The sequence below is a fragment of the Oncorhynchus keta genome, chromosome 4 (genome assembly GCF_023373465.1).
Source record: "Oncorhynchus keta strain PuntledgeMale-10-30-2019 chromosome 4, Oket_V2, whole genome shotgun sequence".
In the NCBI taxonomy this organism is placed as follows: Eukaryota; Metazoa; Chordata; class Actinopteri; order Salmoniformes; family Salmonidae; genus Oncorhynchus; species Oncorhynchus keta.
In genome coordinates this window covers 64,545,474-64,560,313 of record NC_068424.1, presented here as the reverse complement: position 1 = coordinate 64,560,313, position 14,840 = coordinate 64,545,474, and the positions used below count along the sequence as shown (strand labels likewise).

The window sequence follows — 14,840 nt, the reverse complement described above, 5'->3', positions numbered from 1 at the left end:
GAAGGAAAAGTCGATTGTGGGTAATTCCTGTGTTCATGTTGCTGAATCTTATTAACCATTGTACCTACGCACTGTTGTTCTGGGGTTATCAATATTGGTTCTCTGCTGTACGCTCCATCACTTTTGGCAGGGTTATTGGTTCAAGTACCTTCAGTGATAAGTGTAGTAAAATGTATGGGACCAGACTTTTTTTAAACATTATTTTAAGATGAATGACCCTTGATATAATTATTGGCTTAAGTAAAACTTTTTAAGTCACTCTATCCTCCATTACAACCCACACTACAATATTACTGTAGAATGTAATGTGTGGGGACATAAAAGCATAAAACATTTATGGCAATTTAGCAGGCTAGTTTGCTGTTGCTAGCTAATTTGTCCTGGGATATAAATGTTGAGTTGTTATTTTACCTGAAATGCACAAGGTCCTCTACTCCGACAATTAATCCCCACATAAAACGGTCAACCGAATCGCCTGTCTGGCTCAGAGATCTTGGGTCTATTGATTTAATAGGCTTTCTAGGAGGGTCTCTTTTTTGAATTCCATGCATACTAAATAACAGATACAGATAGTATCTATCTGTGGAGGCCACAGTAGGTGAACCCAGAGCCATGTATGTAGAGAGTTGGGCCAATGCGGTTTCTGCATTATGATGCTTTTACATTCTATGGCAGCCATGTTAGTTCCCTATTAACATTACATGGTGAATAATTAAACAATGATATGTAACTAAATGTCTAGAATTAAAACGATATTAAAAATTCCAAAAGTTGGCCGAACTAATTATAAGGCTCTGGGCACACTCCTACTGTCCATCATGCCCATTTTCGGTTGTCTGATAGAGACATTTTGGTTTGGTCTGTTTCATGTTCGGAAAATAAATAAGTATATATTTTTAAACCACAATGAACCCTCGGGTTTCTTCAGGCTTCAGTCCTAAGCAGAAAGTGACCTTCAGACTTTATATAGAGCATTATTTAATGTGTATAACATAATTACAGTGTAAAACTTTTCGCTGGAGTTACAGTATTGTACTGGCACCACGATTGCCAGACAGTTATTGTATTTTGCCTATACTGTACCATAAAACAAGCAAAGAGATACTGTAAAACACAAACCAATACAGTTCTGTATTTTTACTGTATTAACTACATTACTTCCACAGCAATAGCATCTTAACGTTTACAGTAAATTACATGTTACTGTAGGTTTAAAACTTAGCCCTGTCGATTGTCATAGTTACCACGACGACCGACCAAACTAATTTCATCTTTCAATCACCCACGTGGGTATAACCAATGAGGAGGTGGCACGTGGGTATCTGCTTCTATAAGGGAGAGGCAGGACCACGATCAGCGTCACAAATAGAAATGACTTCTATTTTACATGCTGACCACACTCCTTGCGTCATGTGTGTGAGCGTTGCAAAATAAATGTAAACATACACGTTATTCAATTATTGCACCTACACTGCTCGTGCGCGCCAACGAGCATATTCGTTGCCAAGGGCTAAAATAGAAGTCAGTTATATTTGTGATGCTGATCGCGGTGCAAGTCCTGCCTCTCCCATCTCCTCATTGGTTTATAGAAGCAGATACCCATATGCCATCTCCTCATTGATTATACCCACGTGATTGATTGAAAGATTAACTGAGTTCGGTTCGGGGATTAACTGTTGGAGTAGAGGACCTTGTGCATTTCAGGTAAAATGTCCTGGGATATAAAGGTTGTTTATGTCCCAGGACAAAATAGCTAGCAACTGCAAACTAGCTAAATTGCAGTTGCCTCAAAAAAGAGACCCTCCTAGAAAGTCAATTAAATCAATAGACCCAAGATCTCCAAGCAAGACAGGCTGTGTAGTTGCCACAACTTTACAACTAATAATTAAGGCTTATCAAACAATTATTTTTGTATAAAGCCAGAAAACACAATACATTTCTGAAACAGACAATCATTTTTTCAAAGGCATGGGCCAAGATTATATGAATAATAAAGCCAGAAGTGTAAGAGACAGATTTAAGCAAATTATTGAGAATCGGATTCTGTCAAAACAATCCATCAATGTCAGCACTAGAGCTATAGCAGTTTCAAATCAATAGTAGAGGAAAATCTGTCAACTTTCAAAATGTTGTTAAAATGTTGGACAGTTCTGATGACAAACTGGTGCCAATGTTCACTAGAAATAAGGAAAAGTTAACTGAAAAGCTGAAAAGCTTGTGCGATCTGGCTATTTTTTTGTTGTTGCTTTGTTCAGTCACTTTATTATCACAACTTTATTATCCATAACGTAAAGTGAATGAATATACAACAGACATGTTACCAACAGATAAGCAAACAGGGAAAAGATTGCTTCTCCCCTCACTGTGTGTGTGTGTGAGGACCAACTTCTCTTTCTCTCTGTCTTTCCATGTGTTCTGCCTCCAGACCAAAGTCCTCAGAAATGATACATGATGTTGAAGCCTAGGAAGAGGAAAACGGCCACTACAAAATAAAAATATTCTATCAAAAGTTTAGCATCGTTATAGGGGAAAATGTTATCGAGAACCTTTTATCGCCCAGCGCATGAATAGGGAGCACAACCTTTGGGAGTAGAGAAATTGATATTGTGACACTATTTATGCTTACTGACTTAAATTATTTCCTCAAACAGGTTCAGGAAAACCTCCCAACCTACTGTGAGTTAGTAAAACTCCAGAAGCGCTATGATAATGTTATGGATCCTGGAAAATATTCCATATTGGGAGGGGCAAGGCCAGAAAAGAAGATTATCAGCCAGGACTACAGGGATGCCATCGCACCTATGACGGAAACCGACTATATTATTGCCCAGCTTTATGACCTTGGTTATGTTGCCACATACAAAGAGTAAAGTAGTTTCATCTTCATTTGGATACCGATTACATAGATGATTTAGAGACACTCAGGATACAATTGTAAAAGAAATGAGTTCTCTAATCATATGAAAATGAATTTAGAAATGTATTATTTCTACACTCAGGAAATGTCTTCAAAATATCAATAAAGGTAATGTTTCAATATTCAAGACTGTTTCGAAGACTCTTTGCTGCTTGATACTGTACATATGGCCCCTGATATGTCTCATGCACTTTATTTTTCTCTTCCCTCAAAAGTGTAAGAAACACCATATTGTCTGGAAGGTACGCTGTGGAAGCCGACCACATCATACCAAAGGACACATTAAGGAAGGCACTAGTACACCGTGACTTGGAAAAACTCAAGAGTAAGAATTCACAACTTTATGCTCTAGTAACAAGTATTCAATCGGACCCAAATGGAAGATGCCACCTTGTCATGCAGGTTCTCTACCAACATCACCGCACTGCCTTGACAACCGGCAATTGCATGGAGGCCAAACGGTGCAGGTGAGTCAGCAGGTGTGAGATGTTTGCGTGCATGTACATCTGCACTGGGCGTGCAAGTGAATCTGTTTCAGAGTACAGTGGATTTATTTATGAAAGCATGAATAAGAATATGTCCCTTTTTAACCTTAAAGTCTTATAGAATGTTGCCCACCCATCCCTGGTCCCTCTCTCTGCACCATTTACCAACAGGGCACTGCTGGCTGACACACTCGTAAGTGGGAATGCTGAGAAGATGCTGAAGCAGGCCATGATTATGGCCAATCCTGTGTCCTCCCAGAAGCTTAGGGATAAAGCAGGTATCGACATCACAAGCTTGTCTACTGCTGTCCATTCCCTTCTGCTCTGTTTATTCCATGTTGCTCCATGCATTCCCCACTGCTTAATCCATTCCCCACTGCTCTATTCACTTTCTTATTCAACATCCATTCTCTACTCCAGTGCTCTTTAATTCTATGTAACTGCTTAAATTTGGATGAGTATTTTTATTCAGAGGACTTACCAGTTTATTGTACATATTTACCCTACACCTAGGCCTCATAAACCGCTCGTCCATTGGAAAACATCAAGACTTTTCAGAAAATGGGACGAACTGCTACTACAAAGCTGGGTTCATGAATGTGTTCAGTGAGTATCTGAACATTGGCATCATTGACCAGAACCAGCATACGAGGCTAAAGTCATGGGCCAAAGAAAACAGGCACCAGGACATAAACACAGAGGAGTTTAGAGAGATAGAAACAATAGTCGGAGGACAACAAGGTGAGAAATCGAGGAAACAGGTGAGAGGAAACATGCTCGGACCACAGACACATCAAAGCCCCTGACAAAGAGGGAATATTCTCTCTCCCTGTATCCTATAGTCATTTACACAGAATTTAGATCATACATTTAATTATGTTTATAAAGGAAAAACATAGGAGCATGTAGACATCAGCTGTATATTGATGACCAATGTAGGGTCTTTGTAAGCCCGAATGTCACATGCTGGAGAATGGTGAATGATTTCTTATGTTTCTTCATGAGGGACTTGGTTTTCTATCTGGTACATAAAAAAGGTAAAGACCCGACATTCTGTTCAAGTCATAAGCCTCTCTCCCTCATCAATATTGACATGAAATTGTATGCCAAGGTTCTAGCCAAACACCTTGAAACTATTTTGCAAAAACTAGTTCATCCTGGATTGTCAAATATCGATAGGTGTCAGACAATTGGAGACGTCTCCTACGTATAATACAAATTACACCTGATATACCATCCTCCTGTGCAGTCCTGTCAATTGATGCAGAGATGGCCTTTGACTGTCTCGGTTGGTTCTACCTCTGGTAAACTATGGAACATATGGGATTTGTTTATGACTATGTTGAAGACACTGTATAGTAACCCCTCTTTAATGGTCTTGAGAGTGTGATGGAAATGTGATACATTTGCTTTTCTTATAACTAATTTCTGTGTTCTATTCATGTGTTGTTCTATAAACCAATTTCTGTGTTCATGCAAGTGACTGACTGAATGAACCCTCACTATCAGTAACTGCAATTTAGCAGTACGTCCAGACCTTGTTTTGAGAATGAAAGACGTCTCAGCTTAGAGAGTATTGGTCAGTCACATGTTATGAACCAGTATTGGTCGGTCATGTGAATGAAATAAAACACTATTAATGAATGAATTATGCTAAATCATGCAAATGTAACTTGTCTGTGTATAGCCGTATATAAGACAAATGCTGGGACTGCCCAGGCAGAGCTTCTGACCGACGTTCACTATGGTGCATTAAGTTAGTTGGAACCTCTCCAGCGTGCTGACAAATAAACATTGATTCATTTAAGATTTACTTCGAGTGTCCCTGTGTAAAATTCCACAACAATGTGTAACCAGTGCTCCTCAGTTTGCCATCAAACAGTGATCTCGTCAAGGCTGTCCAGTGTCCAGTCTCCTATTTGCCATATCACTGGCACCTTTTGGAAGAAATACAAATGTCAATCCTACTTCAATCGAGTACAGGCTTAACTGAATGACAGAGACAAAATGCAATCTAGAATTTTATTGAATTGTTTGGGGTAGGCCTCGTCTCTGAGGAATGCTCCTTGGCGTCAGATGCTGATGACAGGTTACCTTATGCTAGGGCAGTTGGCATCAAACCCCCAAAATAAATACATTACTCACCAGGGAGAAGGGACACATGGAGCAATGGTTGGATATTAAGACACTGGTAATTAGATGTAAAAGAGGTGCATGCAAAGGCTAGAACAAAAGTGCAATTATACTGTATACTGTAATGGAAAGTATTATATGAAATGTTTGTTAATTACATCTAACCAACCACACATGATGTAATGCAATATGTATGATTAACGTGAAACTCCAGCTGAGCTTTGAACCCAATAGTGCAGATCTTCAATCAAAACATAATATTAGATCAAATAAATCTGAATGAACAAATAAAACAACAATTACATATTTAATTTATTTCATAAACAAAGTTATGCAACACCTAATGCCCCTGTGTGAAAAAGTAATTGCCCCCTTACACTCAAAAACTGGTTGTTTAGCTGCAATGACTGCAACCAAATGCTTCCTGTAGTTGATGATCAGTCTCTTGTGTCGCTGTGGAGGTATTTTGGCCCATTGCTTTAACTCAGTGACATTTGTGGCTATTCAAGCATGAACTGCTCGTTTCAAGTCCTGCCACAACATTTAAATTGGGATTAGGTCTTTGACTTGGCCATTCCAAAACATCAAATTTGTTGCTTTTTAACCATTTTCATGTAGACTTGATTGTGTGTTTTGGATCACTGTCTTGCTGCATGGCCCAGCTGCGCTTACTAAGCTTCAGCTCACAGACGGATGGCCTGACATTCTCCTGTAGAATTCTCTGATACAGAGCAGAATTCATGGTTCCTTCTATTAAGGCAAGTTGTTCAGGTCCTGAGGCAGCAAAGCATCCCTAAACCATCACACTACCACAACCATGCTTGACCGTTGGTATGAGGTTCTTACTGTAGAATACAGTGTTTGGTTTTTGCCAGACATAATGGGACCCATGTCCAAAAAGTTATGTCAATAGAACATTCTTCCAAGGTGCTTCCAAGTGTTTTTCCACTCAATTGTCCAGTGTTGGTGATCGCGTGCCACTGGAGCCGCAATAGCCCATCTGTGACAAGGACCGACGAGTTGTGTGTTCCGAGATGCCATCCTGCACACAACTATTGTATTGCGCTGTTTTTGCCTGTTTGTGGCCCGCCTGTTAGCTTGCACAATTCTTGCCATTCTCCTTTGACCTCATCAACTAGTTGTTTTCGCCCACAGGACTGCCGCTGACTGGATGGATTTTGTTTATCGCAAAATTCTCGGTAAACCCTAGACACGGTCTTGCATGAAAAGACCAGGAAGCCGGACGTTTCTGAGATACTGGAACTGGCGCGCATGGCACCGATGATGATTAGTTTTGCCCATTCTAAGATTCAATCAAACAGTAACTGGATGCCTTGATGCCTGTCTGCCTGCTTTATATAGCAAGCCACAGCCATGTGACTCACTGTCTTTAGGAGCTAACCATTTTCTTGAACCAGGTGGTGTACCTAATAAACTGACAAAGAGGCCTCCCACTCTTTCTATTCTGGTTAGCGACAGTTTGCTCTGTTCTGTGAAGGGAGTAGTACACATAATTGTATGAGATCTAAAGTTTCTTGGCAATTTCTCACATGGAATAGCCTTAATTTCTCAGAACAAGAATAGACTGACGAGTTTCAGAAGAGATTTCTTTGTTTCTGGCCATTTTGAGCCTGCAATCGAACCCACAAATGCTCCAGATACTCAACTAGTTTAAAGAAGGCCAATTTTATTGCTTCTTTAATCCGAACAACAGTTTTCAGCTGTGCTAACATAATTGCATAAGGCTTTTCAAATGATCAATTAGCCTTTTAAAATTATAAACTTGGATTAGCTAACACAACTTGTCAATGGAACACAGGAGTGATGGTTGCTGATAATGGGCCTCTGTACACCTATGTAGATATTCCATTTTTAAAAATCTGCCGTTTCCAGCTACAACAGTAATTTACAACATTAACAATGTCTACACTGTAGTTCTGATCAATTTGATGTTATCTTAATGGACAAAAAATGTGCTTTACTTTCAAAACGAAGACATGACATGGGGTGGAAGAGAAGGTTTACGGGAGTGGGGGGTGGAGGGGGTTAGATGTAGACATGTTGGCTGGGTGGGGTGCAGTGAAAGGGATGGGAGGTTGGATGGAGACATGTTGATTTGGTGGGGTTGGGGGGAAAGAATGGGAGGTTGGATGGAGACATGTTGATTTGGTGGGGTTGGGGGGAAAGAATGGGAGGTTGGATGGAGACATGTTGATTTGGTGGGGTTGGGGGGAAAGAATGGGAGGTTGGATGGAGACATGTTGGGGGAAATGTAGGTTGGGGGTGGAGGCCTACTTATTTTTTGTTTTTCCTGTTTATACTGAATTTATTATTACTTAATTATTACTGTATATATTTCTTATCTATCTTTTGAGGTGCAGCCCATGTGTACATATAAACTGAATATATTAATGGAAAATGAAGCTCTGCGCTGCACTGTAGGCTAAAGGAGCAAATGGAGCAATCTGCAGATAACAGCACATCCTCCCCTGCTGTTACCAGGGATACTGCACATCCTCCTCTGCTGTTAACCAAGTAACCACACATCCTCCCCTGATGAGACAACGATGGTAATGGTATAATCACCCAGTTGGGAATATTAACAGATCATTATATGGTGATAAACTCCCCAGATCAGCATAAATACCATACAGTTAGACAAACCACATTTTTACATGTGTGCTAGACATTGGTGGAAATATATTGTTATTGATGCTTTGTTAATACAGACTAAAATAGATGTCCTAGGTGGCAAATAATGATTACAAGTCAAGGTACAGTCCTAATCCATTGCAAACACGCCACGATGCATAAATCTACATTGAAATGTCATAACATGTCAAATATAATCACATGCCTTGGGGGTGTGGGTGGGGGGCATTAGTGATGAACTGACTGTAAATGGTCCAAATAGTTAATGATGTGGGATTGCGGAGCATGCTGGCACATTTGATAATCCCCCTGTAATGAGAATACACTGGATCTCACTGGCTTTGTTCATATTCCGGCATTACACACTGAGCTTATTAATGATCACAACAGTAACCATACAGCTACGAGGCAGGACACGACTACCAGGCATGCAGTCTCCTATTTCCCTTTTACTGCAGTGGGATAAATCAGTGTTTGAAACAAATGTATACACCTCACACACATGGTTATGAGATTAAAAAATAGAAGATACCTGTACCATGTCAAATATAGAATTTAAATGTATTAAATAATGAGTGTGCATCCCAGTATTACACTTTATATACATCACAGAAGACTGATATATAACAAAACCGTTTGACATTAAAACATTGGAATTTCAACTGGATTTTTAAAATAATATTTATAAAGTATGACATTTTTAAAAATGTTAACATTCCACCCACTAGGTCACCTTACTGCAGGAACGGCTACAGAAGAAGACAAATAAGAATAAGAAAGCCTCAGTAAGGATGTTCCTAATGGGTACCCTATTCACTATTTAGTGCACTACTTTTGACTAGGGCCCATAGGGCTCTGTTCACTATACAGTGCATTCGGAAAGTATTCAGTCCCATTGACTTTTTCCACATTTTGTTATGTTACAGGCTTATTCTAAAATGGATTAAATTGTTATTTTTTTCTCATCAATCTACACACAATGCAATACCCCATACTAACAAAGCAAAAAATATTGTTGTAAAAACTGAAATATCACATTTACATAAGTATTCAGACCCTTTACTCAGTACTTTGTTGAAGCACTTTTGGCAGCGACTACAGCCTCGAGTCGTCTTGGGTATGACTCTACAAGCTTGTCACACCTGTATTTGGGGAGTTTCCATATGGTAGACTTGAATTACTATTTATTTACTTTCATTCCACAATGGTATTATATTTCTTCAATATCAACTCACAGTGGTAAAGAAGTGTCCCCACTAGACATTGATTTCAAACAGTTAATTTAGAATCCCATAGAGCGAGAGGTTATAGAATGTTCTATATAGAGAGAGAGACAGGTCATTTTAATAGTATGCCATACAGAGCATTCAGAAAGTATTCAGAGCCCTTTTTACTTTATCCACATTTTGTTACGTTACAGCCTTATTCTAATGTTCAATTTAAATACATTTAATCAATCTACACACTACCCACTACCCACACTACAAAGCAAAAACAGGTTTTTAGACATTTTTGCATGATATTGTCACAAACCTCGCCGAAGATGGTGCCTCTTCCTGTTCGGGTGGTGCTCGGTGGTTGCCTCGCCGAAGATGGTGCCTCTTCCTGTTCGGGTGGTGCTCGGCGGTTGCCGGCCTATTAGCTGCCATCGATTCCCTTTCGGTTTGTTTTGGGTTATTGGGTACACCTGTTTTGTATTAGGGTTTGTTTGTAGGGTATTTAAGGCCACTAGGCCCGCTGGGTATTTGTGCGGGCTTGTTTTTGTTACTCTGTGTTTGATGGTGTGAGTTATTTGTGGATTTATTCTCCGTACTATTTTGTCCTGTTGTTTGGACTGGCAACTTATATACGCCCTGTGTGTTGGCGTGACTGTTTTGTTGCGCTGGGGAATAAATTTGAAAAAAAGACTGAACCCTGTTCTCTGCGCCTGATTCCACCCACCACTCCTAGTTGATCCTAACAGATATTGTCATTTCCGGTCACAACTTTCAGACTTGTTTACGTGTTGCTGTGCGTTTTGTTGCCAACCTTACTTTGCAACCTGACAACTTTACAGTTTTTACTTTTTAATTACCATTTATATTTTTAGTTTTTCCCTCACTCAACATTTTTTTTTTCATTCAACTTTTTTACTCCGGACGCTTTATCTGGGGGTGATTCGTCAGGACCTTTAACACCGAAGCTAAGTAGTAACATTAACATGATGCCTTCTAATTGCAGTCGCTGTACTCATAATATACAGGACAACGATCGCCTTGCGGCGAGGATAGCTGTGCTGCAAGCCCAGCTTCAGACGCAATCGTTCGGCAAGGGTAATTTCAGTGTAGGAAAGGATGAAACAGCATCTGTGCCACCAGTAAGTACAGATAGTAGTATAAATCTCCTTGCACGGTCCCCACAGCCGGGCAACTTTCTCATGGCTTCTGGAGGGTAATGCTGTAGGAATGCTCCAACGGTGTCGCTCATTCCGTTGACAAACTTTCAACTAAGCAGCGAGTCGGAGTCTGAGGTCGAGCCTTCTCTTGTCTCTACTCCTCCAGTTACGGGGTCTGAGACTCCGAAGCTTCCCACCATTAGCTCTGACAAATTGAAAACCATAGTCATTGGCGACTCCATTACCCACAGTAGGGGCGGCAGGGTAGCCTAGTGGTTAGAGCGTTGGACTAGTAACCGGAAGGTTGCAAGTTCAAACCCCCAAGCTGACATGGTACAAATCTGTTGTTCTGCCCCCGAACAGGCAGTTAACCCACTGTTCCTAGGCCTTCATTGAAAATAAGAATGAGTTCTTAACTGACTTGCCTGGTTAAATAAAGGTACATTTTTTTTGGGGGGGGGGACTTAAAACGAATCATCCAGCGATCATACACTGTTTACCAGGGGGCAGGGCTACCGACGTTAAGGCTAATCTGAAGATGGTTCCGGCTAAAGCTAAAACTGGGGAGTGTAGAGAGTATAGAAATATTGTTATCCACGTCGGCACCAACTATGTTAGGATGAAACAGTCAGAGGTCACCAAGCGCAACATAGCTTCAGCGTGTAAATCAGCTAGAATGATGTGTCAGCATCGAGTAATTGTCTCTGGCCCCCTCCCAGTTAGGGGGAGTGATGAGCTCTACAGCAGAGTCTCGCACCTCAATCGCTGGTTGAAAACTGTTTTCTGCCCCTCCCAAAAGATAGAATTTGTAGATAATTGGCCCTTTTTCTGGGACTCACCAACAAACAGGACCAAGCCTGGCCTGCTGAGGAGTGACGGACTCCATCCTAGCTGGAGGGGTGCTCTCATCTTATCTACGAACATAGACATGGCTCTAACTCCTCTAGCTCCACAATGAGATAGGGTGCAGGCCAGGCAGCAGGCTGTTAGCCAGCCTGCCAGCTTAGTGGAGTCTGCCACTAGCACAGGCAGTGTAGTCAGCTCAGCTATCCCCATTGAGACGATGTCTGTGCCTCGACCTAGGTTGGGCAAAACTAAACATGGCGGTTTTCGCCTTAGCAATCTCACTAGGATAAAGACCTCCTCCAGTCTTGCCACTATTGAAAGAGATTGTGATACCTCACATCTCAAAATAGGGCTACTTAATGTTAGATCCCTCACTTCAAAGGCAGTTATAGTCAATTAACTAATCACTGATCATAATCTCGATGTGATTGGCCTGACTGAAACATGGCTTAAGCCTGATGAATTTACTGTGTTAAATGAGGCCTCACCTCCTGGTTACACTAGTGACCATATCCCCCATGCATCCCGCAAAGGCGGAGGTGTTGCTAACATTTACGAAAATTTCAATTTACAAAATAAAAGAAGAGTTTGTCTTTTGAGCTTCTAGTCATGAAATCTATGCAGCCTACTCAATCACTTTTTATAGCTACTGTTTACAGGCCTCCTGGGCCATATACAGCGTTCCTCACTGAGTTCCATGAATTCCTATTGGACCATGAAGTCATAGCAGATATTCTAATTGTTGGTGACTTTAATATTCACATGGAAAAGTCCACAGACCCACTCCAAAAGGATTTCGGAGCCATCATCGACTCAGTGGGTTTTGTCCAACATGTCTCTGGACCTAGTTTTGTCCCATGGAATAAATGTTGTGGATCTTAATGTTTTTCTTCATAATCCTGGACTATCGGACCACCATTTTATTACGTTTGCAATCGCAACAAATAATCTGCTCAGACCCCAACCAAGGAGCATCAAAAGTCGTGCTATACATTCTCAGACAACCCAAAGATTCCTTGATGCCCTCCCTCTGCCTACCCAAGGACGTCAGAGGACAGAAATCAGTTAACCACCTAACTGAGGAACTCAATTTAACCTTGCGCAATACCCTAGATGCAGTTGCACCCCTAAAAACTAAAAACATTTCTCATTAGAAACTAGCTCCTGTTACGGTTTTCGTCCGTTGAAGGAGAGTCGGACCAAAATGCAGCGTGGTTAGTTCGATACATCTTTAATGAAGAAAAAACCACGAACAATACAAAAACAACAAACGGAACGTGAAAACCTATACAGCCTATCTGGTGAACACTAACACAGAGACAGGAACAATCACCCACGAAACACTCAAAGAATATGGCTGCCTAAATATGGTTCCCAATCAGAGACAACGATAATCACCTGACTCTGATTGAGAACCGCCTCAGGCAGCCATAGACTATGCTAGACACCCCACAAAACCCCAAGACAAAAACACACCACAAAAACCCATGTCACACCCTGGCCTGACCAAATAAATGAAGACAAACATACTATACTTCGACCAGGGCGTGACCGCTCCCTGGTATACAGAAAATACCAGAGCTCTGAAGCAAGCTTCCAGAAAATTAGAACGGAAATGGCGCCACACCAAACTGGAAGTCTTACAACTAGCTTGGAAAGACAGTACCGTGCAGTATCGAAGAGCCCTCACTGCTGCTCGATCATCCTATTTTTCCAACTTAATTGAGGAAAATAAGAACAATCCAAAAAAAAAATGTTATACTGTCGCAAAGCTAACTAAAAAGCAGCATTCTCCAAGTGAGGATGGCTTTCACTTCAGCAGTAATACATTCATGAACTTCTTTGAGGAAAAGATCATGATCATTAGAAAGCAAATTACGGACTCCTCTTTAAATCTGCGTATTCCTCCAAATCTCAGTTGTCCTGAGTGTGCACAACTCTGCCAGGACCTAGGATCAAGAGAGAAACTCAAGTGTTTTAGTACTAAATCTCTTGACACAATTATGAAAATAATCATGGCCTTCAAGCTGCATACTGGACCCTATTCCAACTAAACTACTGAAAGAGCTGCTTCCTGTGCTTGACCCTCCTATGTTGAACATAATAAACGGCTCTCTGCGTACCAAACTCACTAATGTTTAGAAAAAGCTGTTGCGCAGCAACTCACTGCCTTCCTGAAGACAAACAATGTATAAAAAATGCTTCAGTCTGGTTTTAAACCCCATCATAGTACTGAGACTGCACTTGTGAAGGTGGTAAATGACCTTTTAATGGTGTCAGACCAAGGCTCTGCATCTGTCCTCGTGCTCCTAGACCTTAGTGCTGCTTTTGATACCATCGATCATCATATTCTTTTGGAGAGATTGGAAACCCATATTGGTCTACACGGACAAGTTCTGACCTGTCGGAAAGATAACAGTTTGTCTCTGTGAATGGTTTGTCCTCTGACAAATCAACTGTAAATTTCAGTGTTCCTCATGTTGCGTTTTAGGACCACTATTGTTTTCACTATATATTTTACCTCTTGGGGATGTCATTTGAAAACATAATGTTAACTTTCACTGCTATGCGGATGACAGCTGTACATTTCAATGAAACATGGTGAAGCCCCAAAATTGCCCTCGCTAGAAGCCTGTGTTTCAGACATAAGGATGTGGATGGCTGCAAACTTCCTACTTTTAAACTTGGACAAAACAGAGATGCTTGTTCTAGGTCCCATGAAACAAAGAGATCTTCTGTTGAATCTGACAAATAATCTTAATGGTTGTACAGTCGTCTCAAATAAAACTGTGAAGGACCTCGGCGTTACTCTGGACCCTGATCTCTCTTTTGATGAACATATCAAGACTGTTTCAAGGACAGCTTTTTTCCATATATGTAACATTGCAAAAATCAGAAACTTTCTGTCCAAAAATTATGCGGAAAAATGAATCCATGCTTTTGTTACTTCTAGGTTAGACTACTGCAATGCTCTACTTTCCGGCTACCCAGATAAAGAACAAAATTAACTTCAGTTAGTGCTAAATACGGCTGCTAGAATCCTGACTAGAACCAAATAATTTGATCATATTACTCCAGTGCTAGCCTCCCTACACTGGCTTCCTGTTAAGTCAAGGGCTGATTTCAAGGTTTTACTGCAAACCTACAAAGATTTACATGGGCTTGCTCCTACCTATCTTTCCGATTTGGTCCTGCCGTACATACCTACCTACACATACGCTACGGTCACAAGATGCAAGCCTCCTAATTGTCCCTAGAATTTCTAAGCAAACAGCTGGAGGCAGAGCTTTCTCCTATAGAGCTGCATTTTTATGGAATGGTCTGCCTGCCCATGTGAGAGACGCAGACTCGGTCTCAACCTTTAAGTCTTTACTGAAGACTCATCTCTTCAGTAGGTCTTATGTTTGAGTGTAGTCTGGCCCAGGAGTGTGAA

At 40.9% G+C, this 14,840-nt stretch overlaps 1 protein-coding gene across 4 annotated transcripts in view; it reads left to right on the top strand.

Annotated features, from left to right (window-relative positions):
• Window positions 1-5,215, top strand: part of LOC118380630 (uncharacterized) — a 36,206-nt gene extending 30,991 nt beyond the window's left edge. For all 4 annotated transcript variants that reach the window (XM_035767624.2, XM_035767616.2, XM_035767608.2 and 1 more), the window contains 4 exons: window positions 2,652-2,866; window positions 3,133-3,384; window positions 3,574-3,680; window positions 3,916-5,215. In XM_035767624.2, the coding sequence (XP_035623517.1) occupies window positions 2,652-2,866; window positions 3,133-3,384; window positions 3,574-3,680; window positions 3,916-4,208 (867 nt within the window). In that variant the 3' untranslated portion in view covers window positions 4,209-5,215. The remainder of the gene's footprint in view (window positions 1-2,651; window positions 2,867-3,132; window positions 3,385-3,573; window positions 3,681-3,915) is intronic.
• Window positions 5,216-14,840: the final 9,625 nt, after the last annotated feature.